Genomic DNA, 27,099 nt, shown 5'->3' with positions numbered 1-27,099 from the left:
ACAAGTGTGCTGCATTATACAACATAAGATATATGGAAATCAATTTACAAAAGATAAATTAGTTGGGCGATATTGCAGATTAGAAAACAAAATTTACTTCAAGAATCCTTTATCACACAGTTCCTTGATGTGTTTGAAATGTTATTTGATTTATACAAAATAAAATTCCACTTTGTTTTTTGGGAAGACCCATATCATATAAAATAAAATCTACAAATGTTGGGATAGAGGAGGAAGAAACCCAAGAATTCTCTAGGTGCTAGATGGCTAAGGTGCTCACTCTGTTGCTTTACGGTCACTGTCCTTAATAGAAAGGTAAATAATCAACTATGGGCTTTTTTCAACATGAATTTTGCCCTAACTTAAAAATGTTAAGTGTAAGCCACCTCCTATCTCATAATGAAGTCATAATGCAAGCCATGAGAGACGTTTACAATTAACCCATTACTGCTTTGTTGTTATTGTTTTTTAATTTCAAACGTTTCTTCCTCATCATAGTTGGTAGTAAAATGAAGCACAATTGCTGGTTGTTAATCCACTCTACGCTTGTGGGTATGTCAGAATTTTGGAAGCCTTGACCCTGCACCCCTTGCCTTTGCTACGCCTCTAGTCAGGGACAGCTGTTGTGAATTGTGAAGGTAATAGAAGTAGTTGAAGGCTATTATTCAATGCAAGGCCCACTCATCTGGATTTCTTACTCTATAACCAACCTATCTGGACCTTGGGACTTTTTATGTGTTACCAGGTTGTTACATTATTATCTAAGAGATAAACTGTTAAGAGCTCTGCCAAAGTAAGATGTTATTGTATCCACATTAGAGATTTCTCACTTCTTTCCTGAGGCCAATATCTGCTGGTTCTGTTACTTTTCTCTTCATGTGCAGCCATATCCCAGCAGAAAATTTACATCTGATTTTCTTTCTTCTATCTTACAAATCATTCACATCAGGTGCCTACTTTCATGCTTTCAGTTTCCTTATTATTTTTAATGTTTAGTTTGAGAGATGATTTATGTCTTCCAGTCAGGAGCAGACAAAAACTATACATATATGTCACATACAGTGGTTTTATTTTAGAAAATATTTTTGTAAAAAAGATTTTGCTACTTCTAAATGGTTCCTGGAGACATCCTGATCTGATTTCAAGTCAGGATTATGCTTTTTGTCTCAAATGTTAAATATGGGCAAATTTTCTTTCCTTCTAAAAATATAATTTATATTAAAATCTGTATGATTTTATAGTTTTGGCAGTAGGGATAGAGACTTGATAAAAATGAGCTGATCATTTAAATATTATTTGTTTATTAGTGTAAATTTTAGCATCTATGGGATGAATTCCATTTCATTTGAAAGAGAATAGAGGAAATGATTGTCTATTAAGATAGGTATAAGAATTCACGGTTCAATTGCTGAAACAAAGGAAGAAAAGAAAATTATAAAGGTTTTCCCAATTAGCTCTGAATTGAACACATGTTCAGTTGAACATGTGTTGAACATGTGTTAAACATATGTTCTAGCTTGTACTATGGGTCTGTTTTATACCTATATACACAATCTCAAATTTGATGGTCTTTTTTTTTTCTTGTGCTTTTCAATTTTATGTCTGTACCCTGGGACCTATATACATTCACTTCTTAGGAGCAACCATTCTACACATCTACAAATGATATATGTTAAGAAATTTATGACTTGCTATACTTTTTGAATAAACAGTTTTAATGTGAGAGCCCAGAGTAGCACACAGAAAAAGTCCGCTTGGCCCATATATTATACAGGAACTGAGTTAAATTAGGGATTAATAAACAGCATATCAAACATTGTTTTATTCTGTTTACTATCTGGAAATTCTCTGGCCATGATCAGAAAGAGAAGGCTTTTAGTATAGTAAAACGACTAATATGGTCTGAATTTTGACAGCAGTTCAACTCCACCAGTTATTAGCCCCATATTCTTGGGTGAGTCTCAACTACTTTGAGATTAATGTGTCTTCATAGATGGGTTCTGAAGACAAAATGGAATAATTTATGTGGAATGTGGTTCATAAATCTCAAAATACTTCATAAATTTAGTGTTTGCTACAGCTACTGCTGTTATTGTAACAATGTTGGGCTAAATTCTGCATTTTTCCAACTCCAAACACATAAAACTTTCAGTTGTTTAAATAGGCAAGTAATAGGAAGGGAGACATGGGGTGGTGAGAACGAGAAAATGGGAGATTACTGAATGCTGAAAAAGATAGGTTAGAAATAAGGATTTTAGACAGAAATATATAAATTGCAGAAGTATGGTAAAGATTTCAGACACAATCTCCTCTACTAGGTTTTTACCACTACCCCCAACCTCCCACACCCCTGGACATGGCAGAATGAAAAATAAGCAAACGAGTAACCCATCATCTTTTTTTTCCCCTTGTTAAAGATTCTTTGGGTTTAATTTCAAATATGAGAAGTATCAAAATTCTTAGTTTATTTGGTTCTTACTGTAGTAAGTCCTTTGATACCCAGAGCTGTGGTTCCAAGGTGACTGCTTCTATTTCTAGTTGGTCACTTCAGATGAACTTAAAATATTTAAGAAAGAAAGTGGCTTGCTTCAGGAAATCAGGGGCATACCTTTGTGAGGATCCTTGGAAACTTAAAAATTTCTTAGTCATTTGTCAACTTGAAAGTGTCTGGAAAGAGGTATAAAGTGATTATTTACACAAATTAAAAGACGTTTGAATTTTTGCAAGGACAACTAATGAGAAAAAATTGCAAATCACATTTTGGTGTACATAATAAATTTTGCATCCGATTTCAGATCCACACATAATAGATTTATAATTAACCCTTTATGTATTTGCTAGCTACAAAGCAAGAGGATTAAGAATATTCTGACATTAATACATTTCAAGGAAATTAGAAAATTGAAGAGATTAAAATTAACCTTAAAGTGCCAAAATTTTTTGAATAGCAAATAATTTATGCAAAATATGTTACAAAATTTGGGATGCTAAATAGTTGATGCATGTACTGTGACATTTAGTTTCATTTAAATTAGTCAGAGGGTTTGCTCTTCCAACATTTCGGGTTCTTTTTTCCTTCTGACTGTATATGTCCAACAAAAATGTGCTCTAAACTTTTAAGTTCATTCTTCTTGAAGCTGCTCTTAAATTTGCCATGATAAATCTGCATAAAACTACACTTTTGAATTTCTTTGGAAGAAATAAAAAATTAAAAGTTTGATATTGGTTTTCACAAATTCTTTTCTTAATTGTTTTTAACTGTGTTTGACCCCTGTTAGACTGACATACTCTCAACCTATTTTCGATGTCATGAATTTTAAATACAACATTAAAAGCGCTTCTCCTAGTAAAATAGCAATTGAAACTTGTAGTTTCATATTAAAAAAAAAAACGAAAAAAATGTGTGAATACCATAGATAAAATAACAGTATTTTCAAACAATCACTTGTGTCAAGCAAACAACAGAAACAAGTTGATTATTTCAGCTTATGAAAAGTCAGGTTTTCAAAATGTGATGGAATTAACTTCATAATACGATTGGATAATCAATGTATGATCCGGAGTGGGTTTCAAATTACTCTGGGTTATTTTTCAGATAATTTGGAGGTGAATCTCATTATGAATAGCAATATAAACAATCCAGAACATATTAGGGATGTTTACAGTTTAGTCGAGTGATGAATTTCTCCACATGGCTCCTATCTATTTTGAATGAGCTATAGATGTTTAGAGTTCTCTCCCAGGAGAAAACTGACATAGCACACAAAGTGACAATTTTATATTCCCTCTGAGATGGTCCTAAAATATAGCCTCACTCTTCTATATGAGAAATCGTCTTAAAAACCAGGCGCATTTTGCACTGACTGATGGTTATTCTCAGGTAAACCACTTTGAGTTAATTAAGAGAAAAATTGCTGCTGTACAATTATTATGCTTTATCCTCCCACCTTGGCCCGAAATAATGTAACAAGTTTTTCTTTGTCACTGGCAGCTGCACCTTTTAAGTGTATCAAAGTCTGTTGCTGTGGTTACGGCCTTTGTTTCCAGTGATGTTTTGTCCATGCTTCCCCCCACCCTTAACAATGGGTTACTCAAAAGAATGAAATAATGAGTCATTCATTCGAAAATATGTTGTTAAAATATCCCTCTTTATCATTACATTTCACTGCTTAGAAACTAGGCTGTAATTCAAGGCAACAGTTAAGTCTGAGAAGTGTTAAAAAAAAAACTTTGATTTTTTTTCATTTATAAGAAAAACCTGTCTATGTAATTGAAGAACTTCTTATAAGTCTCAACAATTAAACCCTTTTTGGTTAATGTATTATTTCTGGAACAAGTAGATAAAATTCTACGCAGTAAGCATGATAAAAATCGTGCATGTTTCTCACAGCACAGAATTTTAGAATCAAGGTTTCTGGGCACAAAAGCAGTAACAAAACAGTCCCTACAAAACTGAGTAACTCTGAATAACACAAGAAATAATTATTGTTAATTTAAAATTTTAGAAACTGAAATGTGTAAAGTTTGTAAAGTAAAATGTAATTAAATTATGGTACTGTACATACCAGTTGTTTCTATAATTGAAACTTTACAATATGAAAAATACATTAGCTCTGTACAGTTTTTACAGGTAGGTAGGATGAGTTTTGAGAAAAAAAAGATTTTTTTTCAGTGTCATTCTCTGTTTAGGTCAAAAAAATACTGCACAACTTAGCTAATTACAAAGTGTAGACTTGAAACAATTCATGTCTTCTTTATTTCATGAATCAATCTTGGATTTTTGTTTATTTTAACAGGGGATTTGTTTTGTTTTTAGAGTCCACAATGAACAAATCTTCCTCATTTTGTCCTTGAGGTTACAAAGTTTGGTGGCAACCCTTGGTTACCAATTAGCTCAATTAAGCCAGCTGCTGTTTATGGTCACTGATTCGGCCAGCTGTTGTGATTGTGCTCAGGTCCAGCTCAGTCTCTAGGTGTGTTTCCATCGTATCTTCCTGTGCATTCGTTTCAAAGGACTTATGAGAGAGAAGTTCATGATGCACCCCACAGTAACTTATTGTGGGCTGGTCGTATGCCAGAAAAGTTGACACATTCATTGATAAAGGTATCTGGGGAAAAATGACATGAGAAAAGTCAGTTATAAAAAGACAGACAACTTTGGGGGCAAGATTTGGAGACTGTGAAGTGCTGACCTGACTGATTGCTATCGGTACATCCATGACTCAAAGAGTCCCCATGTTCTATCCCACGCATGTCCGTCATTCTCTTACCAGCAAGCACAGTGCCAATGTTTTAAAGCCTTGGATGGAGCTGCTCAATTTTTTACTAGAATCTTCAGATAAATAGGAGCCTAAGTGATTCTGAAAATGCTAAAATCTTTATTGGAGAAATCAGAAAAATGCTTTTCCTTAGTGGGATAAAATTGTGGTTTTAGAACTAAGAAAAGTATTATTTGATTATTTATGATATTGGAATATAATTGAACAGTGGTTCTCAAATCTTATGTATAAAAATCACCTCCCTCTTCTTCAACTGCACCCTCCACTTCCCTGATTTTTCAATTCAGTAGGTCTGGAGTGGGACCTAGAATTTGCATTTCTTACAAGTTCTCTTATGGTACTGGTGTTAATATACATACCACACTTTGAGAACCACTGAAGAGAATCGTGAAGGCAAATCATTCCGGCTCTTCTTACCAATATCTTCTGAATATTTAGTTCACCATGAGGATTTTTTGAAAAATAGTATTTGTGGCTCGATCCACATATCTAAAATCTCAGGTTTAGAGAACTCTCAGGAAGAATCTATGGCCTCTATGGAGGTCTGAAAAGCAACAAAGGGTGATTCTAGTATAGGAATCAGTGATATATATGTGGAAGGGACTCTTGCTAATTGCAACTTGATGAAAGGAAGTGAGTTCTAAAAATAGGAGGAAAAAGCAAGAGTGACCCCTTGTGAGCCCAAGGGAAACATATCTGGTACAGACCAAAGGTACTTTAAAATGTAATCAGATGTCGAAGTCTAGAGATTATTCCCATTTTTTATTTTAATTTTTTTAAATTTTTTTACATTTTAAAAAGATTTTTATTTTTTTCCATTATAGCTGGTTTATAGTATTCTGTAAATTTTGTACAGTATTGCAAAGTGACCTAGTATACATACATATGTTATTTTTCTCACATTATCCTTCATCATGCCAGAATTACATTTTAAGGTGATTGGCAAAGATGAACTATAATGAAATTAATTATAGCGGTGCTTCAGGAGCAAGTAATTGGAAAATAGTCAATTGTTCAATAATGGAAAATAATTATGTCGTGACAGAGATATACTAAATATAATGCTCTCTTATATGCTGAAATAATGATATGGAATATTTAATAAACTGACAAAACATTAACAATATAAACAGCTAAAAATTAGGTTCCAAAGCTGTATCTTTGGTGGAATCCTGTTATGACACTGTCATTTTATCCACAGTCAATTCCAGCCCATCCCCACTGAGTTATAGTCATGTCACTTGGGTAGCATTTATTCCACTCTCAGCTCCAGGAGTCACCATCATTTGGTTTAGCCAGTCTTCTGGCTGTAACAAGGTCTAAGCCAATTAGCCCATCCATGTTCCACTGGCTCTAGAGGATGGCCAAATCAGCCTGCAACTCAGGCCATTTTTTTTTAAATAAGATAAAAAAATTGTTCTAAAAAGTAGGCAGAATTGAAGAATCTTCAGCCTTGATCTCTGTTTAATATCCTATTTACTAATTCATGTTGTTGAATTACCTTGGATAAAACTTCTGCCATTCTTGTTTGGTGAGTGGATAAAATATATTTCTGTCTGAGCACATCAGACTCAATTCCTTTTTGATCTCAGCTAAAATTAGAGCCCAAAGCTAAGAAAAATAGAATGCCCATGATTTATTCTTTTATTAACTCCTTCTTTACTTAGTCCTTTTATCCATGCATAAGAACCTTCTTTGTCACTTCTCTTTCCATTCCTATCCCTCTACACATATTTCTCTTTTAATAAAAATTAATTGAGCTATTATTTCTTTGTTTTCTCTTAAATAAAAATATTCACTTCTTTTAAGATTATTATTTCTTTTTAATGTGAACATTTCAATGTGTAGGGCTTAGTCCTTGGAGACAGAAAAATAATTCCATTCATCAAATTATATTCCTGAGAACTTTTCCTATTTATGTGGATTTTTAAAAATTTAAAGCATGTTATCTGATGTGTGAATAAAAGACACCTTTAAAAAACAATCAAGGTGATTTAAATATCATAAAGAAGATAATAGAATGCTTCCAAAGATGCTCATTTAAATAAGAACTCCTGTTGTTATAAATGAAATAGCTCAGATAACTAAAACATATTAATATGCAAAAGTAAGTGTGCAGCACGAATAGATTCGAGTTGCAGGAAAGAATGAAAATAGACCTGTTATTGGGTACATGAGTTTAACATTAGCCTCTGGGAAATCATTGCTCTGTAAATGTGTTATGGGTCATATATCTGTAAGATTTTATATACTTGTTCTTATTTGTCATGGGAAGTTATGCTTCATATATGCTATATCATTTCTGGCTTACTTGGAATTAATTCTACTGTGAAAAATTTGTAATTTCTGTGGTGACAATTTATGAAAAATAATAAACCATGATATATTTATTCTAAGCATGTGTGTGTGTGTGTGTACACACAATTTCCTGCTTGATTTAGTATCTAGAGTCTGCTAGTATCTACAGTGCAAGTCCTTATTTAAACCATATCAGTTAAGTAGTTAACTCTTATTATTTATTTAAAAATCCCATATATTTTTGTAAGAGAGTTTCTTATTTTTAGATATGTTTTATTTTAAAACTCCTAACCCCATGGTTATACTTTTTTTTTTTTTTTTTTTTGTCTTTTTGTCTTTTTTTGTTGTTGTTGTTGTTATTGTTGCTATTTCTTGGGCCGCTCCCGCGGCATATGGAGGTTCCCAGGCTAGGGGTTGAATCGGAGCTGTAGCCACCGGCCTACGCCAGAGCCACAGCAACGCGGGATCCGAGCCGCGTCTGCAACCTACACCACAGCTCACGGCAACGCCGGATCGTTAACCCACTGAGCAAGGGCAGGGACTGAACCCGCAACCTCATGGTTCCTAGTCGGATTCGTTAACCACTGCGCCACGACGGGAACTCCTGGTTATACTTTTTTAATGTCAATCATATTTTTCAGATTGTAATCTTTCTGAAATTGGGATGGTACTTATAGTCAGCATGGATGTTTAACATGTATTTTTCTTTTTTGGCGCATGATTGAAAGTTTATGACATCTTAATATCAAGAAAATAACATACTAAGTTGTTTCAGTAAGCATTTAACAACTAAACATATCTAAATACAACATCACAGGAGTTTTTTCCCAGGTTGACTTAAATGATTTTAAAAATTTAAGAGTCAGCATTAATTATATTCACATGTATATTTATAGGAATATATACATATATTGACATACATATATACATAATATATAAATACATAAATACACATGTATATATAATCTTGTAGCCAATTACTTGTGATTTCCTTACAATTTCAAAATTATTTGGTTCAGGTATGGAAAATATGAATTTTGGTGTTACATTGGTTTTAGACTACTATTACATACTTATCTGTATAAAACATATACATAGATGTGTGCTATATAGAAAGATATTATTTACACACACACACACACACACACACACACACACAGTGGCTGGGTAGTGATGGAGAGGCTATCCACTGGCATTAAACAAATACTTAGAAGCTCAGATTCAATCCATGTAAACCCCTTCTTGTTACCCAGTCAATAAATACAGCAATCTCTTCTCCTTCTTCACGTAATTGTCAGTCACGTGACCCTGTGCCATTTGTTTTCTTTTCCCTTTCCAGTCTGACCTTTGTGCTCTCTATTTATTATCTCTCCCTGTCCCTTTCTCCATTTTAACTTGGTTTATATTAAAATACTGTCACAGGAGAGGTACACTGCTGTGCTCTCCCCAATGGTTGGAGTGTTCATTTGGACAGCTGTGGTTGATGCTTATTGTCCCATTTTGGAAAATAAATCACTTGGTCAACCTCCCTGAAGATGACCCAAATATATTATTTTATAAGTAAAAATGAACAGCAAACCTGGGTGCCTGACTAGCTAGTCAGAATGGTTCCAGGAAAGGCTGTAGGGATATAAATCTAAGGATCTCCGTCCCCAGATCTTTTGATAGAAGGGTCTATTTAGAGTGTTCATATGATTTTTTTGTCATATCTTTCTGAGAATATATTTCTTTCTTTCAGTGTTTTTAACCTGATAAACTCCTATTTATTTATTTTTACAATTATAGTTGATATATAATATTGTGCCAATTTCTGCTGTATAGCATGGTGATCTAGTCATACATATATTATTTATGGTTTCCTTCAATACTTTAGGTCAATGTTTTCTAGGTGAGTTAAATATTCTTAAGGAATAATTTATAGAGATCCAAGAATATGAAAACTCAACTCCCCAGAAAGCAATATCATCTAGAGTCTGAGCTAGGAAATCATTATATTCTATTCTAATGATGAGAGGTAGTAGTTGACCCATTATTTAGCAAATTCCCCTCAGGAAAAATGTGTATTCTGCTAAGCTGGTTACTATCTTGACATCAATGATATTTGCCTATAATTCTCCCGTGTCTGTCTCAACATTAATTATATGTGCCCCTTTCATATACAAAATTTTTGTACTGTTAGATAATTAAAAATAACTCATTTCAAGTCTTTTTTTCATTTGTGTAAAATATTTGAGCTTGTGACTTTAAGGGGAAAGAATAGCTTTTTAAAATTTCCAATTTCTGATTAATTAAAAATGGTAATTTTAATCTCATATTCACTGCATAATACCTATGTATATTTGTACAAATATGTGTGTCTATATGAACATATATGTGTATTGTTCATATACGAATTAGTTGGTTACAAGCCACTGAAACATCTTTTCTGTTGCATAGCAAAGATTTTTTTAAGTACAGTGTAGAACAGAAAATGACAGTCCACTTTTGAGAGGGAATAATATAAAGGCAGTTTTTCCCCTCTCTAGAATTGCAAAACATATTTGTGAGTAGAATTTGTAGTAAGTGTAAATATTTCTATTGATTATCTTTGAGTGGAAGCCTATGCTCTTTCCACATATCACAGGGGAAATCTTCCATTTTTATAAGGCTAAATGTTACCTGACAAGTACAAGTATTCTACCTTTCTAGGTTGAAAGATGATACTTTAGGATTTTTGAAGCTAACAGCGTTTTGTTTTCCAATAATCTGAATATAGTAAAAGAGAAGACTTGCTTCATGAAGGAATTTTTTAAGATGTAGCCTTTAGCACTATCAAGACATACTTTTATCCATTTTATCTTTAATTTGGAAACCTATTATTTTATATTAGTTTTTCACCTGTTTAATGAATTTTCAGCTGAGTTTATTTCTATATATTAATATATAAAATAAGAAAAAGGCATTATAATATTTTCCCATTAACAATGTTTCTCTAATTGGTCTCTAAATTTGTCTTATATTGGGCCCATTATCTCTGGATCTAAACTGACTTCTCATGATCCTTATCATGTTTAGGGAACACCAAATTAAGTCAGTTTTGCCAGTCCATTTTGACTCTTCCTTGTCCCTTGTTACAAACATCCCATTATTTGCCTGTTACTTTATTAACATCAGGGACCTATATCTTTTACATGCATCCACTTCTCTCATTTCTTTTGTCATTATCTTGGCTCAAAATATTATTAATTTGCTTACTTTAGTGATTGCATGACATGGTATAACTAATCAGTACAGCCATAAATAATACTAAATATTTTTAAGTTTGTTTCTGGAGGAGATTAAACTAAAGTGAATGTTTTTTTTTTTTTCTTTTTCTTTTTTGCTGTACCTGAAACATTATTCTGTCTTTGCAAAGAAGTGAGAATTGAAATATACTTTATTCTGAGAAAATAGCTTCCTTAAAAACATTATTTCATATGTACATATAGATATATGAGTATACATATGTATTATATGTCACATAGCTGACTGTAAATTTCTCAATTTATTTAAATGAGTTATTTTTTCAAATTAAAAAATTTGACTGTCCTACTGACTTTATTCTTGTTTATCTTGATGCCTCTACTTTCCATTTCACTTACATACACTGATTTTCCAGAATAGCCTTTGGTTTTGCTAGAGTATGTGCAATTTGATGTGTATTTGGGGATTGGTTAGAAACATTTGGTTCTGTCCTACCAAACATGAGTTTTGTGTATAAGTTGGTAGTTTTATTTATAGTAAATACAGAAAGTTGTGCCTTTAGCATTACTTGAGTAACATTGAGAAACTCAATGGAAAATGTCCTTATGGGCTTGATTCTTGAAATTTTGATTACAAATTATTGTTTTTGTTTCTAAGTCTTGAGGTAGTCAATAAAATGAAATTATTATATAAGGAGAAATAGTATAAGAAATGATCACCCTGCAGCTTGGTTCACTGGAAGAGTGTCAAAGTCTGCCTAGATATTACCTCTGGTCCTACCTTAATTCTTTAAGATTTCTGCCATGGTTTCTCTGCCTAGCCGCTTGAATGGCTGTGGGCACTTGTTCCATCTCTGGGTCAACAACTGCTTGGCCATGTCTCTGACATCCCCCTCATTGTCATCACTGTCACTCATTGAACATTTACACTGTGCTCTGTATCACGCTATATTGGACTTATGCCTCCCAAGGCTCTTGTAAGATAAATCTAACTATTCCCATTTTACAGTTGAAAAAAACTAAGACTTAGATAGTTTAAGTAATTAGTTTAAAATCATTTACCTGGTGAGTTGCAGATGTGGTTGCCTGACTTCATAATGAATATGTATTGCTTATTTCTCATCTTACCTAACTCACTCTGGCCTTTGAGCCTAGGGGGGTGAACACAGTGTAATGCGACTAATACTATTTAGACAGCAATGATCAACATTGCGTCTTATTTCCAGTAGGGTGAACATTATGATTGGCTATGCTCTGCCATTGTTTTATGACATTGCTTTGCACATGCGGTCCTCAGGAAAGGAACATAGTTTGTCAGGGATTCATGATGTGGGTAGATGGTGACAGCTGAAAAATCAGAGCTCTCTGCTTTTTACTAAGCTCATATTGGCCAAATACCAAGTGGAAGGGTCTAATCTGGAAAACATTCTGGACTGGGACAGAAACCTTATATATATTCCCAGATTAAGTATGTGTAAGATTATTTAGAGAGAACTTTAGAAATTCTAAAGCTAGCTGTCTCTACTGACTTGGACACTGGTAGAAAATTTTCCAAGTAAACAATATTAGCTTTTCTTTTAACAACAAAAACAAAAAATGCAAAAATTAGAAACTTCAGTTAATTTGATTATTCTCTTTTCTATTAAATGATACTTGTTTTGATTTCTTTTTATGTAAGAGTTATAGGTAGGTGCTGGGGACAAGAATAAGGTAAAATTTTGGTTCTCTGGCAAAAACATAGACTAATGAGCAAAATGGACAAATAATGCAAGAGAGCAAAGAAGGCAGTGAAGGAGAGGAACTATTTTGCCTATGTATAAATATATGTGCTTGGGTTGGCTAATTCTACTTACTATGTCATTTATCCCTTGTGGGTGTAAAACTAACTAGCCTTTTTTGTTTGGAAATAATGTTATTTTCCAGATTTATTGGTGAGAGTCAATATTGCTGAGAAGTGATTCAATATTTACTTTTATAGACTCTCCCACAGAGATAATATATTTTACTTTGAAACTTGGAAATTTGTTTGTTTGAAGAGCAATCTATCTCTTGGAACTCTTTAGCATTCTAATGGTTAATTCATGTGAGTAAAACAGACTTTTGGATCATTAATTTTAATTATCTTGATTCTATTAGTAATTTATTTAAAGAAGCATTTTCAAGGAAATACTTAAGAGCCTGAATTTATGTTATGCTAACTTTAAACTTAACAATTTTTTTTGTAGTTTAAATTCTTAGATGTAATCCAGGCCTTTATACTTAATTTTAATATTTTCTTAAGATCTAAGTTACCAGCTGAAGTAACAATTGCTATCCAGAGATCACAAGTATAGGATAGTAAGGCAGGAACTGAATATGACTTTGAAAATTTTCAAATGTCTGTAACTTGAGAATAATGTGAAAGAAAACATTATTTGCAGGAGGATAATTATTCTCCCAGTGCTTTTTGTGTGAAAAGTACATTATTGTGAACTTCTACAGAGTGATATCATAAAGCGAAAAAAAAAATTGAATTCCATTTGACAGACAATAGTTCTCCTTGCATTGAAAAAAGTATACTTTAAATATTTAAATGACTTTGTCACTTGTGAGTGTATTTTATTCTTTACAAAACAATTTGTTTCCATTTCACTTTTGCAACAAGAAATAACTAGGGGTTGGCTATATGCACCGTTTTCATAAATTCACGTTAGTGTCCACAAAACCAAATAGAAATATTCATTCATTAATTTATTGACCTCAACAAAACCTTGCTGAATGCCTTCTCTGGTCCTGGTGCTGTGCTTGATGCTGAAGACAGATCAAGTCTTTGTCCTCAAGGCTTCTGAATGGAATGTAAACCCTTCTGACACACACTTAGCAAGTGGAAGAGAAAAGACTCTTTAGGAAGAGCATTCCTCTTCTCCTCAGTTGACATCTCTTTCACTCACTCATTTATACTTGTTCTTGTTCTCTCTCTTCCTTTAATTACCAAGGTACTTCCTCAGTACTTTTCTGATATGAATATGTTGATGCTCTGTCTTCTGTAGTCTTTATTTGCATATATTTTATCTTATATTAGGCCATAACTTTCTTGAATTCAAAAATCTGCGAATAACCACATTTCTCTATGCCTTACATTGTTTCACATGGTCCCTAAAGCACAATAAGCACTAAATATATACTTATTGAATGACTGACTGAATGAATTAATTAATACATGAGTAAATGAAGTAGTAGCTGAAAGGGTACTTGGCATAGTCTGGGAAGAAATTAACAGCATTTATTCCAGGATGACTGGGTTTTATGGGAACTATATGACTGAGGTAAGCTGTTAAAAGTCTAGTGGTGTCAAGACTAGGCTATTGTGATTCTAGGTTAGAGGTAAAAGGCTGCAATGAATTTTCAAAATTCCACACTAATGTCTCAAAGATCACAATGCACATGCTGCGTTGTGATCTTTGAGACGTTCTTTATTTTTCATTTTATTTTTTTAATTATTTAAAAGTTTTTATTGTTAATTTATATTTAAACTGTAATACTACATTTTATATAAAGTATTAGTTATAAATTTGAAGTATATAAAACTTTAAAAAATAGTAAAAATATAGTAATTCTTACTTTGATGATTTTCCTCCTATAAATTTCAGAATGTTATATCTGTACTTAGTCCTTTAGGACCTTCCACACCTGCCTTTTTCAAACTCTTTAGTGCTCCCTAGAATCTTGGCCCATGATCTCCAAGAGATCATGGTGTGCCTGCCAAGTTGCTTCTCCCAGTAATGACTCTGCCCTGGATCCTTCTATGTTAACCTCTGTTTTATTTTTGTAGTGTCAGGGAAAAGTGAAATTTCTCTTTTGCTGATGGAAAGCAAGATACCCCAAACTGTTTGCATTTACTGGAAAATCTCCAGCACTTCTGATGCCTGCTAAATTGGCCCTGTTGCCAGGTAGAGTGGTGGGAATCCAAATTGAGACTATGGCTCAAAGGCTCCACTAATCTTGATGCTATGTTTCCAAATCTTTCTCTTCATACTGTTCTGCATTGAGGCACAGTTGCTAATTAATTTAAAATTCTTTTTCTTTCTCCTGGAAATTGTGGTTACAGCAGTCCACTTAAGGATCTTGAAATGATTATACAGCAGTGATATTTTTAACCTAGGTTTGTATAAAAATGTGAGAATGAAAATCACCAATTATATAAAGCAAACAACAAATAGCAGTGTCTAGTTCTGCCTCAGAAATAACTGGTGAACTCGTGTATGACCGGCAGTGCATTTTAGTCTCACAGACAGGCTCTAGGTGGAATTTCCCGTCATGATTTCTGATACCGTACTTGCTTCCCAATTGGCTTTTTCCTCCCCACTAAGTTACTGTCATTTGGGCATTCTTCTTAAAACAGGCTCTGGTTTTCTGATACCCCATCTATGCAGAGCTTGTCCTGCATTGGCAAGACTTTGATATCCAACTTTCTCAGGAGTTCTTATTCCTGTCTTGGACCTAGAGGGTGGCACCTCAGGATTGCCCAAAACCTTATCGCTGTCTTCCAGTTAAATAGGCCTTTATTTATTTATTTTTGTCTTTTTAGGGCTGCACCCGTAGCATATGGAGGTTCCCAGGCTACGGGTCCAATCGGAGCTGTAGCCTCCAGCCTATGCCAGAGCCACAGCAATGCCAGATCCGAGCCACATCTGTGACCTACACCACAGCTCATGGCAATGCCAGATCCTTAACCTGCTGAACGGGGCCAGGGATCAAACCTGCAACCTCATGGTTCCTAATCATATTCATTTCCACACCATGACATGAACTCCTAAATAGACCTTCAAATACTGTGATTACTTACTGATTAACATTGAGTTTCTCTTCAACATTTTATTAAATTAACTCAGATTTTGGTTGAGATTATCTCTGAACCAAATGAGATGATAATGTATGTATTTGCTAAGTTGCATAAAAATCTTGCACTTGGAGATTTAGTTCAAATAACACTTCTTTTATGAAAACCGCAGGGATGAATTTTATTCTGTAGGGATGAGGTTCTGTTATGAATTTCTTCAGAATTTATATATATGTCAGTATCAACGCATACTGTTCATTCCATCCATCCGTCCAGCCAGCCAGCCAGCCATGATTGAGTACTCTTAGGATTCCGAGTGAACAAAACCAATTCTCTGGCCTCAAAAGCAAGCAGTTGTAAAACACTACTTTTCCTAGGTGAGTAGAAGTGTATGTAGGATATGGTGGAAGCAGAGGGAAAGCTCTGCCTTTGCTGTGTTGCTTTATGTAGATAATACAATGTTAGAGCTGGTTTGGTTGAACTTATACATATAATGCCATTATTTCATTTATTTTAACATTATCTAACTCTCTAGACTGTAACTTTGATAGAGCATAAAGACTTCTCAGGGGTCATACAGGCTACATGTTAGTAAAAGTTTGAAAGTTCTTGTTAGTAGAAAGACTGGCAGGGAACAGAATTATGTCTCACAAAGCTATGTTTGTAATAAAGACATCAGATCTTCAGATAAGGATGTGCTAATATATATGTCTATATTACTATCTATAATTTATTATAATTATAATATTAATTATTAACATAATATTGTTCATTTTTATTTCAATTTTTACATGGGACAAGTATTAGGAACTTTAAAAAGGTTAAGTCGTGACAATATAGCTTTTATTATGATGTAGTAAAATACTTCTTGATGACATTTAAATAAAAATCAACTTCTAAATTGTGTTAACATGTCTAGATGAGTGGCACCTATCATTGGACTGAGTGCAAGTAATATTGAGAATAGGGAGTATCCAGTGCTTCTTGGGTTTTACTTACATTGTCTCACTCAATTTTACTCTCAGTCCTTTCCCCCCATACTTATACCTAGCATTTATACATTTTGATTTTTATAGGGTTCATTTCCTGTTACCTTACTTCATAGGATGTCATATGTCTGGCTTTAGTTTCTTAGTAATAATGAACAAGTTAAATGGTTTTATCTTTGACCAGTGTTAGGTGATCAGCCACATATAGATGTAGATGATATTTTTTCAACCATGGCTTTGATCAAACTAATTATTTCTTAATGGTCTACTTTATGTCATTAACAGTATGATTTTATTTCAACTCAAGGTTCAAAGTCAGTATCAAATGCAATTAAAAAATCAAAATGTTTTAGGCTATCTTTGGGCAGTAAGACTCAAGTCTGAGATTGCATAAGTCCTCACTGTCATCAAGACACCCTACTGAGAGAATATGTTTTAGCTTCTTTTAACACAGCTGGACATTCAGTGGCATACAAGGTACAAACATAAAATAACAGAAGGGAGTTTTATGTAAGAGTTTTTATTATTATTTTCTTATTGTGAAGCTGTATTATTTATAATCTGAGTGATAAAGCACCAGTGATGAAGGAAACAAGGAATCTTTATATATAGACATATATTCCAGATAGGTTTTCTATGGAATACAATCTTCTCTGTGAAAAAAATTTAGTCTTATATCATTGTGAATAGTATGAACAATTTATTATTTTTCATTCTATTTTTTTTTTCATTTTAGGGCCACACCCTTGGCATATGGAATTTCCCAGGCTAGGGGTCCAGTTGGAGCTGCTGCTGCTGGCCCACACCACAGCCCCAGAAATGCCAGATCTGAGCCATGGATGGTGTCATTTGAATGAACCTTAGAGTAGAATTATAAGTAAATTTTTAAATTAATATATTCAATATTTGGTTCTCTTCCTTCAGATTATTTAAAAAAAACTATTAATAGGATTCTGACATATGAGATAAGGGGCATATTATATATAGTATATAAGTATAATATATTGTATATCATATACAATTTATAATATGTATTATATAGGCATAGTATATATAAAATCATATTTTATGTATGTAGCATTATATATACATATATATTATGATTACACACACACACACACACACACAGTAGACCCCCTCCTTATCTATCAGGATTCTAAGACCTCTTCTCAGTAGATGCCTGAAAGTGTGGATGGTACCAAATCCTATTTATATTGTTTTCCCCATACATACATACCTAAGATAAAGTTTAATTTCTAAATGAAGCACAGTAAGAGACCATCTAAATTGTCACCATCCTTACTCCTTTGCTTTGGGGCCATTATTTAGTAAATTAAGGGTTACTTGAACACAAGCACTGTGATACTTCTGTAGATGATCTGATAATGGAAATAGGTGCAGAGTGACTGATGGGCAGGTAGCATACGCTGGACCAAGATGATTCACATTTCTAGAGGTACTGAGCTGGAGGTGAAAGATGTCATCACACTGCTCAGAATGGCACACAACCTAAAACTTTTGAATTTCCTATTTCTGGGATTTCCCCTTTAATATTTTCAGGTCATGGTTGACTACAGGTAACTGACACCACAGAAAGTGAAAATAAGGGAAGATAAGGAGGGAATTGTGTGTGTATGAGTATTATACTTGGTAAGGGTTAGTGACTTTTTCATAAAAGAAGCATCTTTAGTATTTTCTTCCTACTACCTTTCCTAATTGGAATTAGGAATTTCTTGTGGAATTCTCACTCCAGGCAGAGATTTAATTCAGTAAGGATAATTCAGTGAGCAGTAGATGTGAAAACAGATTGCCTACTGTCTCTGAGCTTCTGTCATCATTCAGAAAATGTGAATGAAAAGTTAAGAAAATAATAAGTAAATGAGACTAGCTATGAATATAGGTGCAAAGAGATGACTTTCTGTGTATGATATTTCATGCTTGTTTATAAGGAAACATTAGAACCCAGAGCCCCTAATTTCACACACTCCCTGAGAAATTTTGTCAAAAACATGCAACTCTTCCTTGAACTGGCATTGACCTTGGAAAAGGACTATATTACAGCTGAATTTACCATGTCTCTTTATCACCCTAAGAGAAAACTGATTAGATTTTCTTACCTTTTATTTTAATTCTTTTCTTATATGCTTTTTTACTTGCTGCAATCGGTTATATTTTAATAAAATGTTTATGGCTTTCGTAAATAAATTAAACTCTCCAAAGAATGTAATAAGAATCATTGCAAGTGCCTTGGGGAGAACTATGTATTTTGGACGACGTATTTGTTTATTTTTAATGATTTCATAATTTGTTATTACAGGAAATGAAATCGAGACATGTGGGAGTTCCCACTGTGGTGCAGTGGAAACAATCCAATTAGTATCCATGAGGATGCTGGTTCAATCCCTAGCCTCACTCAGTGGGTTAAGGATCCAGCATTGCCATGAGCTGTAGTGCAGGTTGCAGACTCAGCTCGGATCTGGCATTGCTATGGCTGTTGTGTAGACTGGCAGCTACAACTCCAATTCGACCCCTAGCCTAAGAACTTCCATATGCTGCAGGTGTGCTCCTAAAAAACAAGAGAAAGAAAAAATGAAATAAAAATAAATTGAAACACGTAGCAGTTACAGAGTAAGACAATAACTGCACAGTTTCTTAATAAATGTACTAAATTCTTGTTGTGTTGTGATCATTACATAGTATCTGCACAACACAGGTGTTCTTACCTTCTTCTGGACAATTTAACAATGTAAATTAAGAACAAAAAATTCTAGAAAATAAGAACATTTCACATATAATTGAAGTGTAGTTAAAATTCCAAGAATAGTATTGAAATGTTGTGTTGAGGTAGACAATGAAAAATAACACATGGGGATAGGGTCATTCTATTTGGGGGCTGAAAATGGAAGGAAAAATAAGACTATAGTTTGAGACAGATACCATATGCCACAAAAGAACACTGAAAAATTTATCGGACCTCTTTGCTAACCATTATATTGATTGGTTATTTCTCAGAGGGTGTTCAATGAAAACGCAGCTTTGTGGCTTATATTTTGTCGTGGTACTGAGGCTACCTCTTAGACTCTTTGTTTTTACTTGAAGACATTAGCAACATGATTTTGAAGAAGTGAAGATTCTTCCTCTAATAGATTAGATAGTTCCTGTGGGTATTTAAAGGTATTCAAAGTTCAAGAAGTTTAATGATGCAAGAGTCTTTATGCCAGAATGCTTAGTGGTCCCCTGGTCACACTTGCCTCTCTTGATCCTTCAGTGCACACCTGCTTTATTGTTAGAACATACAGGTGGCTCCTGTCAAAATGCATGACTATGGCAGAAATGCTTGTCTGATGCAGCATTCCAGTTAAAGTCCCTACTTATGAGCACTTAGTTTATATAGGAGATGGATGGCTCCTAGGTACCAAAATCTAGGCGGTCTCTTGACTCACTACATTATGGTCCATCCCCTGGACTACCCAGGTCAGGGGGTGCTTCTGCCAGTTCCAGGACTGATATCTGATTTTTAAGATCCTTTTCAGCATTCACATTTCTGAAATTTTCTTCCATGTGCTGAGGCCAAATAGATACTTTATCTTTTAGAAAAGCTTGTATTTTGGGGAGGAAAGGCCATATCTGGAAATAAAATATTCCCACCTCATTCCTTCAGGGATTTCTTCTTCTGTGAACCACCTGAGTTATTCACAGACTCAGTGGGTCCTTAAGAAGCCTGTGGAGTAATTGAGAATTTGGGAGGGAAGAACGTGATTCTCAACTTGATGGTGTAGCAAATGTATTTCTCAAGACGGGGCCTTGAGTGTAGTAGCCCTTTCCAAAATCTGCTTGGGGATTTAGGGTTTTAAACTTATGCCATGAGCGATATTGATTAAGCATTTTCTGCCTCGCCCATTAGCTCTCCCTTCTGCTCACTGCTGTAGTGAAATCACAGTTTGTGCCATAGAAATCACTGAGGCAATAAATCCAGCACTTATGACTTCAATGCATTATTGAGAAGAGAGCACAGATGGACTATAGGGAACAAGCAGTTGTTCAAACCAACGAATATCTTTGATAATTAATAAATGTAACAAGGGAAATGAACAGCAAATGGAAGAGTAACTGATCTAATTTTTAACTAAAATGTAGCATGAACAATCTCCAGTTTGTAATTAAAAAAAAATTCTCTCTATGGCATTGAAAGAAAACCTTTTGGTCCTTGAGACTGCTAACTGCAATCTCAATGACACTGTAATGGGTAAAGGATTAACATACTCTGTGTCATGTGCAATTGCATTGGGTCCAGCTTAAACTTCTGCCCAAGGTGTTATAAGTCTTATGTTTATTGAACACTAACTAGGTTTCAGGAACTGTGCTAGGTCCTGGTAAATCAAAGATAATTGAGGTATGGTTCCTATTTTCAGGGAGCTCCCAGTCTCTAAGAGGAATCCATGCATGTAAACATTAACAGTGAGTAAGTTCAGCCTTTAATAAACAGAGTTTTGCACTGGCTTCAGATGAGGGCATAATCAACTGTGCTAGGCTGGAGTCAGGAAGGGAGGGCCTCAGAGGGAAGACTCCTGAGCTGAGCCTTGAAGAAAGAAAAAGAACTCTAGGAGAGAAATGGAAAGACCATCCCTGGCAGAGACACAGAGACAAAAGACCACATGGATGGTCCACAGGACTGGAACTACTTAACATGGAAGTAGCTACTGTTTGTTGTACATAGCAGAGTAGCAGTAGGTATATATGTGGGTTGTGAGAATACAGGGCAATGGTAAGTGAGAAATGATGAGTGAGGAACCGGGTACTCAGAGTGAGGACAGGAAAAAAGGGTCAATCTTCATTACTGACTAGGTGGCTAAACTTGGGCAAATTAACTAACCTTTGTGAGCCACAATATCTGTGTTTCGTTAAATGGATATAATAATCCCTCCCTTATAGTTTTGTTGTTAGCTCTGGAGATAATTCAAGTGCGTTTCTGGAATAGTAAGTTCTCAAAAAGTGAAAGGGGTGATTATGATATTATTCCTGATTGAAACACTACATCATGTTCTCTGTTCTTTTTCTACATTGTTCACTGCTTGTCAGTCTGATATCACTGTTCAATACATAGCTGAAATGAAAAACTTAGAGAATGAAGCATTTTTTAAATGCTTCTGCCAAAAGTCATTTTTCCAGTAATTATTACTGTTGCCACATTAATCTATATTTGAGATGCAATCAAATTGAAGTGTTCAAAAATGTATAAGCTCTGTCTGTCAAAACTGAAGGGAGGAGAGAGAAACATTTGGACATTATTAGAATTGTTGGTTTATTAATGGAGACCATTGTATTTCAAATGTCAAATATTCAACTAAGTAAAAAGGACTGAGAATTCTAATTTTAGTGTGAAACACTGATTTTACTGTTTAGCTTTAGGTACCTTTTCTATGCATATCTTTGAAATGAAATAGGTGATGCCTGCTGATTAAATACCAATGAGCAGCCTTAAGCACAATAATAATAAAATTAAAATAATAACTTTCCTCTCTGAGGATAAAAAGATTGTCATCAGATCCACTCTGATGTCGGAACTTAATAAAACACTCTAAGTAGGAAATATGTAGACCAGTTTTTTGTTAACATCAGTTTCATCATATGTATTCCTGACTTCCACACTTTTGTTCCATACTTTAGTAGTTTTGTTTTAAATTACAAACAGCAAAATCTCTGTGAGAGGTAGAAATTAACCTGCTGATGCATCTTGTTCCACCCCCGTATAGATGCTCTAAGAAAAGTGGAAAAATACAATTTCAAAACCTAATACAGCACAAAATGTCTCTAACCTGCAAAACAACTCACTAACTTATGTAATAGGATTTTGTTTTGGTTTTGTTTTTTGTTTTGTTTTGTTTTCTTGAGAAGGGGACACTGGATAAAGAAATGCAAGCATTTGAGGTTGTCACTCCTCCTGGTTCCTCTTACTACTTCTTCCCTGCCTCTCTGGATCCTGCTGGGAGCCAGGTTAAATCCTACCTACTGTATGAAGATGATGGAGACAAAGAAACCCCAAAACCTCTGTAACTATCATTCTCTGAATTTTGGCACTTTTTAATGTTACTCCTCCCCTGGTACTTCGTACATGCCGCTGTGTGTTAGTCATTCTCTTATATTCCCATCATATCACAGACACTTTAGAGCAACCACTTTTCTTTCTCGACTGCTTGCCTGGTCCTGAGGAGATATTTGTATGTTTATTGGCTTCCTTGGGGCTTCCCAAACCTAGATACACAAGTTTTACTGAGATCACACATCTCCCAGATCTTGGATGAAGGGCTGTATCACTGCGTCCTTCTGTATCTGTGGCACAAAGTTGGCTGTCAGCTGGGCCATGGACATTAGTATTTGTGTTTACAGTGATTTCTTCAATTCCTAGGATTCTTACCCTAGTTCTGTAAATCAGACTTCCTTATGCAAGAGCTTATAAATCAAACTCACATATATCCTTTTACAAAAAATATGGCCGACAGAGCACGAAGGGAAACCTAACTGGAAATGCAAATCTTGTCTCTAAAACTTATAAATATGGATTATTCCTTGTCCTCCCATATAGTGTGAATTATTGGTGACTTTGAATTCACAGTGTAGGTTCTAGTTGAAGTGGGTTAAGTGTCTCTTAGAAATTGTATCCCGATTTTAGAAAACTCTTAATGGGAGCCACAGTATACCAGTGTCCTAAGTCACATAATCAAATGTATCACTCTACTGCATTGTGCTGGCGTTTTTGCCTCTCTCTGCTTTTGCACCCTCATAATTATATTTGGCCTGCTGGCCTCACCCTAAATGTTGAAGGTTTGATATTAAGAAGGCATCAGCCGAACAATTTATAAACCACAATAATTGCCTTGACTTTGTTTTCCTAAATAATTTGAGAGGAAGAACATTTTGTTGGTTTCTCCCTCAGTTACTTCCCTGCAAATCATTTCCTTCTTCACCTCCTTGGACACAGAAAGCATACACACATCCTTTATGGCAGCTGTGCTTTAGGGCTTTTTACATTGTTAGTAGACAGGATCAATGTCGCTGTAGAGTCTTGGAAGTAAGTACACATGAGTCTTTCCAGGACTTTGAATTTCATTGGAGGAAGATCACTCTTCGTGATTTGGTGATGAGATTATAAATAGGACTGAGTAAGAAGGTCTTGAGGACATTTAGCTTTCTGGATACACGAACGTCCTGATGGGCATTCGCTGGAACAGGATGCATTGAAAGGGTGGTGGGTTCACAGTTGCTTTGGCTGTGAGTTTGGTTGTAGTATTATGTTGTTCATCTCCTTACCAAAATTTGCAAGTCCAGTTTTTTATACTATGTTTGGATACCTAGAATTTTATTCTGTCTATAATTCTCACATCATTGTCATCATCACCATACTGTACATTACATCTAGTTATCAAACAGGGTATTTATATTTAATTTTTGAAGAAATACCCTTGGATTTTGAAAATCAGACTTCTTTATGTCTTCAAATGAATCTGATTTACTTTAGAAGAGTAAGGGCAGAGTTCCTGTTGTGGCTTAGCGAGTTAAGGACTTGACGTTTTCTCTGTGAGGATATGGGTTTAATCCCTGGCCTTTCTCACTCAGTGGGTTAAGAATCTGGCATTGTTGCAAGCTGCAGCATAGGTTGCAGATGCAACTTAGATCCAGTGTTGGTGTGGGTGTGGTATAGGCCTCAGCTGCAGCTTTGATTAGATCCCTAGCCTGGAAACTTTCATATTCCACAGGTGCAACCATTAGGGAAAAAAGGAAAAAAAAAAAAAAAAAAGAGGAAGAAGAGGAAGAGGAATAAGGGCTTTACATCCTGATGGAGTCCTGTAAATGAATTTTTTGGAAATATGGCCATGTGTTGGTCTTAGTATATGTGGCTCTATAATTGCAAATAGTGATGCAAGTGTAAAATTCTCAGCTCCCCTGAACTGAGCAGCAAAGTGACCTTGAGCAAGCTGCCAGCCCTGCTGCGTCTTTGTTGATCACTTATTGAGAAGAGGATTGCCCTAACAGGACCTTCAAGATGCATTTTGGCCTTAAGGTTCTATGAAATTTAGCATTAATTCTAAAAAATTGTTAGGGATGAGGATGGAGGAAGGCATTTGCTTTAAATATTGGAAGTGTTTTCGATCCCTGGAGGAATTAAATCTTCTGAAATTATTCAAGAGATGATAAAGGGCAGTTTATAAGGCCTTTCCCCAACCCCTGTCTTTCTACACATACCGAAAGGCAGTTAAATTGCTGCTAAAAATGTGAAATGGAGGTGAGCAACATTTCCAGGGGTGGTAAGTAGTGCTGCATTTTTACTGGTAAATTCTATCATTCTTTAAAAAAAAAAATGAAAGAGAGATTTATATAAAAATGGAGAAAAAGGAAATTGCATGTGCAGATGTAAAATACCATCTGTGCTTCTGGATCCATTCCATGCTCCACACCTTTGGTGAAATAAATTGTTGATTGAAAGCTCAGATTTTGCTGGCTAGTTGTAAAAGCTTCCTGTGTTGCTTACCACGCTTGTTAAAAATAGATGGCTTTGAATTTGTAAGTTAATTTTTTGTCCCAGTTTGCTCAGGCTTCCTAACTCAGGAAGTATGCTTTTAGTAAACCCACAACTGAATTCATATTCAACTCAATTAATAGTAATGAGCACTTATAAAGTGCCGGGCAACATATCGGATTTTCTGCATTAACGCAAACTTCCCAATATTTATAACAGCTTCCTTTGCCCCCAAATGGCAGCTTGGGCCCATCTAATTGCCTGGACTGGACAGCTTCAACTGCATCTTACTTAAGGAAAAATATTCAATATTGGCAGAACCGCAACTATGATGTCTCATAAAGTTAGAGAAATTTGTCTTAAATGTCTCCACCTATGCTTTTCTGGTCTCTTTCGCATCTTAACGACAGCAAGTGTCAAACCCTGTGCCCAGGCTGAAGTCAACTCTGCTCTCATTTACCTCTTACCAAGAATTTAAGTAAAACTGGCACCTCTCATTGGGTGGTTTTTCCCCTAATCTTATCTCTAATTATGGAATGAAATACTTATTCATGTTATAGTTTTGAATTTAGACCATTACTGTTCCTACTTAATGTAGGTAAAGGGGTCTTTGAGATTTGATTATTTTTTTCTTTCAAATTTAAGATTTTTGGCCACTGTATTCTACTTTAAACTTAGTTAAGCTTATTTTAAATAACATTTATTTGTGGAGAAATTTGTGGAAGCAACACAAAACAGCCACATTTACATTCCTCTTCTCTCAACCAGAGTAATTGCAAATGCATCTTTTCACTCTTCAGGCAACAACAGCACTGGGAAAACAAACATTTATTTGAAGCTTAAAGTAACCACCTCAGGTGCCAAATGTATCCCTAAGTACTTAAAGAGAGGAGATAAGTTACACAGACATTTGCTTAATATGTAAGAAGGAGGTAGAAAGGTGCATATTTTTAGAATTAAATTAAATCTACTTTGTTTAAATACTGACCACTTTAGTAGGTAGCTTGATTCTGAAATATAAAATGTATATGGATACTCTTAGCTATAGATATCTATATATTGCAATCCTCTTAATGTCTCTTCTCTAAAACCTTAATAAATTAAGACCTGTATTTTGTAGTTTTTGTTTTTTGGTGGTGGTGGTGTTTTGTTTTGTTTTTTTGTTTTTTTGTTTTTTTTTTTTTTTGGTCTTTTAGGTCTGCACCTGTGGCATATGGAAGTTCCCAGGCTAGAGGTCAAATCAGAACCACTGCTGTCCACCTACACCAGAGTTCATGGCAATGCTGGATCCTTAATGCACTGAGCAAGGCCAGGGATTGAACTTGCATCCTCATGAATACTAGTCGGGTTCCTTACCACTAAGCCACGATGGGAACTCCCTGTATTTTGTAGTTCTATATACATGTCTTTAGCTGGTATAAGAGAGAAGTTATTGTATATATTTCTCTTTGAATAATAGAATTGTCTGTGTCTTTAGAAGATCATTGTCTCTAGCTAAGTTTTTATGGTAAAGCTTAAAAGTGTTTGCTTGGCATTATTTTGATAATTCAGTAGATCAGAGTATAGCTGTATAATAAATATCTGTATCTGAACAAAAAAACCTACTGTTAATTACATTTTTTAATAAAATATGTCAAGTTTATGAACAAAGAGTACACAGTGTTATAAGAGGTGAAAAAAAAACTGATGTACAATTGCTAAGCTTAGTATCTTTCGAAAGTAGTAGCAGAGTAATAAATACAGTCATTAAAATGCCATTTTGTCAGTTCTCACTTGTCATCATGTCTCTGTAGTATTTGTTGAATATTCACCTATTTTAGAAGTGAGTGAAAGGAACCTCATAGCAGCAGTGAGAAGTAGAGGAATATCCCCCATCATGCCTCTCTGACTTCTGGAAACTCCCTCTGGTGTTCTTTGTCTCCCTCTATCACAGGTACCTACTTAGAATTTACTTAGAGATGATGGGTATGGAGCACCT

The 27,099-nt window shown here is 34.7% G+C and overlaps 2 protein-coding genes across 8 annotated transcripts in view; one reads left to right on the top strand and one right to left on the bottom strand.

Moving 5' to 3' along the window:
- Positions 1-27,099, top strand: part of CTNNA3 (catenin alpha 3) — a 1,780,789-nt gene that overhangs the window by 624,809 nt on the left and 1,128,881 nt on the right. The window lies entirely within an intron of this gene.
- LRRTM3 (leucine rich repeat transmembrane neuronal 3) overlaps positions 1,698-27,099 on the bottom strand; it is a 175,315-nt gene continuing 149,913 nt past the window's right edge. For 2 of the 3 annotated variants that reach the window (XR_014827995.1, XM_001924458.7), the window contains one exon: positions 1,698-5,108. Coding sequence is in view for 1 of the 3 variants with exons in the window: in XM_001924458.7 (XP_001924493.1) it covers positions 4,899-5,108 (210 nt within the window). In the remaining 2 variants the exon portion in view is untranslated. The remainder of the gene's footprint in view (positions 5,109-27,099) is intronic. The other variant, XR_014827998.1, reaches the window with a different exon arrangement.

Source organism: Sus scrofa, chromosome 14 (assembly GCF_054392235.1).
Source record: "Sus scrofa isolate SSC_HxYL_T2T_F1_AM1 chromosome 14, Sscrofa_HxYL_maternal_Yorkshire_Landrace_v2.0, whole genome shotgun sequence".
In the NCBI taxonomy this organism is placed as follows: domain Eukaryota; kingdom Metazoa; phylum Chordata; class Mammalia; order Artiodactyla; family Suidae; genus Sus; species Sus scrofa.
Note: the sequence above shows the minus strand (reverse complement) of the source record. Positions and strands in the feature narration are given on the sequence as shown.